Source organism: Cyprinodon tularosa, unplaced genomic scaffold (genome assembly GCF_016077235.1).
Source record: "Cyprinodon tularosa strain WSP-4 unplaced genomic scaffold, ASM1607723v1 ctg1002, whole genome shotgun sequence".
NCBI lineage: Eukaryota > Metazoa > Chordata > Actinopteri > Cyprinodontiformes > Cyprinodontidae > Cyprinodon > Cyprinodon tularosa.
In genome coordinates this window covers 298483-301751 of record NW_024037786.1, presented here as the reverse complement: position 1 = coordinate 301751, position 3269 = coordinate 298483, and the positions used below count along the sequence as shown (strand labels likewise).

General features: G+C 42.0%; 1 protein-coding gene across 1 annotated transcript; it reads right to left on the bottom strand.

Annotated features, from left to right (window-relative positions):
* Positions 1–1111: 1111 nt before the first annotated feature.
* si:dkey-237j10.2 (uncharacterized protein LOC568721 homolog) lies at positions 1112–3040 on the bottom strand. Its single transcript, XM_038276097.1, has 2 exons — positions 2289–3040; positions 1112–1980 (listed from the first exon to the last, which is right to left on the bottom strand). Exons 1-2 carry the CDS (start codon positions 2446–2448, stop codon positions 1292–1294), a joined length of 849 nt encoding a protein of 282 aa, XP_038132025.1. The 5' UTR covers positions 2449–3040; the 3' UTR covers positions 1112–1291.
* Positions 3041–3269: the final 229 nt, after the last annotated feature.

The following is a 3269-nucleotide window of genomic DNA, read 5'->3' as shown; positions in this document are numbered from 1 at the left end:
GTGATGAGAAAAAGATGGTGTCTGAGAAGCCGTGGTCGTCCCTGGAAGAAGTTTTCAGGAGATGCTGTGCAAACTCTGTTTTAACACTAAAATGATATCATCATATAGAACTTCTACTGCAAAAATAGGTACTTTTACCTGAATACAGATTTTCAGGACTCCTTCCACCTCTGGCCAAAGTTAATCATATAAATTATTCAGTTTATTTTTCTAGGATACAAAATTTGAGATATAGGTAAATTTTTCTTGAATTAAGGGTAATGTGTCTTTATTTGAGCAGGTAATTTGTCAACGAATAGGAGGATTTATGTTAGAATAAGATAAACATAATATTGTGTGTTAATTGTTATCTGAACTAGTTTAACCCTTAAATTCATCCTGCCTCATGGGGAACATTATTTTTCTTTGTCCTCCAAATCAATTTTTAGATGACCTCAGATTCACCTGTAAGTCTTCTTTAGAAAGACGTTTCATGATTAGACTGTTGTGTCTAATCCACTAATTACTCAGAAACCTTAAATCTCCGTTTCGCATCTTTGTGGAGGATAAGTAAAGCGCCTCTGGCTTTTACAGCATGATAACTGACTGAGCTGTGAGGGATTCACTGATTCTAACTGAAGCAGTCAGATCGTTATGCCTTACAATAATCATCAGGAAGCTTTGATAGAAACAGACGATTAGACTTTTTTAGACAGATTTTGTCATTTTGTTTGTTTGGAAAAAGCTCACTGGAAAATTTCATCTTTTAAGTGCAGCCTTGAAAAATAGTAAAAATGACTGTAAAATTACAGTTCTAACATTTATATATATATATATATATATATATATATATATATATATATATATATATATATATATATATATAAAATTATAAAATATAATAAATCTAATAATAAAATACAATACAATAAACAATTCTGCAAGACATTCATCAGTGTGATGGCGGGGGGGGAAGAAGCTGCTGCAGGGAGAACATACAGACTCCATGCGGAAAGACCCCAGGCCGGGAATCAAACCCGGACCCTTCTTGCTGCGAGGCAGCAGAGCTACCCACTGAGCAGCCCACCTTAATGCTAATCCATTTAAATTAAATAATCCGACAAGCTGCAAGTATTTAGTAAAATTCAGTTTATTGAAAGATGGATGTAATTCTACAATCAGGCAGCAGATGTGCTGGAAAAGCTGCTCTGAAGCAGCAGGCATCTTTTCATTAAGCAAAAACAACATTAACATTATAAAAAACCGATAGAATCCTTAAGACTCAATGAAAAAATAATAAAACTTTACTTCATCACTTTGGCAGAATGTTCCCTGAAAGCTGATGATTCTCCACCTCTGAGATCCTTAAGACAGGTGAGCTGAAGGTAGATGAGCAGGGAGCTACATTGTTGGTGCTCAGGTAACTAATTCTGTCCGTACCCTCCACTCCACACCCCTCCGCTAGACTGGCCTCCAGGGAGTCTGAACCATTTAACTGGCTACCAGGCTGGGGCGGGGGCACCAAGCCATGCAGAAGGCTGTGTCCAAAGTGGGAGTTACATCTCGCTAAGTTATCAGTCAGGTGCTGCATGTAAACCTCTTCCAGCTGTTTCTCCAGCAGACCATTCAACACAGAGTTGGACATTGGCTCTAAGCCTGAACCAGGGAGGTCTAGGCTGATGTTTTTACCTGCTCCCATCACCAGATACCCCTGGTCTGGGATGGACTCCTGCTGGATCTCTGTTGACAGGTACATTTCAGGGTCATCAGACTGAAAGTTGGAATCCTCTTGGTTTGCCACAGTTCTGGGAGGAATGTGTGAGATCCGGCCAGAGTCGGCCACCTGCAGGTCTGGATAATGCTCCAAAAGGCTGCAGTCTTCTATGCAGATGGGAGGCAGGGGGGCTGCAGGGGAACAGCCAGGAATTAGGAGACCATGAGGATGACGTTCCACCCTCAGTCTCTGGGGTTGGTTGCGGTCTGGCTCTTCCTGGTTTGGCTCTGATTGCAGAAAAGACATTGAATAATTCCAGAGTTGCATTCAGTTTCCCTAAATCTCTCTTATTTACTATTTATTCACTAGTTTGTTTTGTGACACATGTAGCTTAAATGCAATATTGGAAGAAACTCAACTATAATTTGAAGTGTTAACATAGAACTGCTAAGATGTGTCGTATCTGATGGAAGAGGAAGAGCTTCGATTAGACAGTGAAAGAAGTTAGACAGGATAAGGGCGGTTTAACAGTTAAGATAACCAGATTCTGGTTCCAGCTGTGCTATTAGCTAACAGCAGTACTGAGTTCATTTACCTGCTTCAGCTGAATGGATCCTTGGTTTGGCCTCAGAGACGGAACCGCTGTGCTGGTCGGCACATCCTGAGCTCGTCTGACATCCTTTGCTTTGGGATGCTGTAGCAAACCTTCTCTTCTCCCTGTAGCACATTAACCTGAGAAAACCTTCAGCCAGCATATCTCCAGGAAGCTCCTCTCCTCTGCTCCGTCCTTTTGGTTTATTTTGAGCGATATTCTCAGTTGCAAATGGCGGCGTAGCGCTGCAGACGTATGATGCAGCTCTTCAGCCCTGTTTCACTTCTGCATTTGAGAACAGGCCCTCACCTCTCACTTCCTTTATTCACATGAAGCTAAAAATCACAGAGCTAAAAAGAAACCCAGAACATTTGGAAAGAAACAGGAATAAAAATATTTAATAACCAGTTTTAACATCTCAGGAGGCAATTTCTACAAAATCTATGGGATCCTCTCCCTGGTTGGTGCTTACAGATCAAAGTTTTAGCTCCAGCCAGTGAATGTCTACCCAGCTGAAGACTGGGTGCTCACTCCATGACCATTTGCCAATAATTTGCTGCTTTAAACATGTTTTTGGGTTCTTGAGACGCAGGGAGCCTCCTTCTGAAACCCATCTAGTGTTCTAGCTAAGGCCGGGCGTACACTGTGCGATATTTTCAATCGTTGCACGCAGCTACAGCTCAAACTGTACGATGAGACTGCAGGGTTTAAAAGTTCACAGCTCATGATGTTTGTTCTCACACTGTGCAACCCGACGCTCTCTTGTGATCTACCAGCTCACACATCAGACTCACCACCCAGATATGGTGCTGGTCGGACTCATCTATCTGGAAGAACTCCCTTGTTTGCACATGCTCAGTGCTCGAGGTTCTGGTAAATCGGCTCGTAGCTCTGCTTCAACAGCAGGATTCACCACAAACACCTCAGGAGGACCGACTGAATTTCAAACATGCTTGATTTTCTCCTGACTCCTGATGGGGAGGT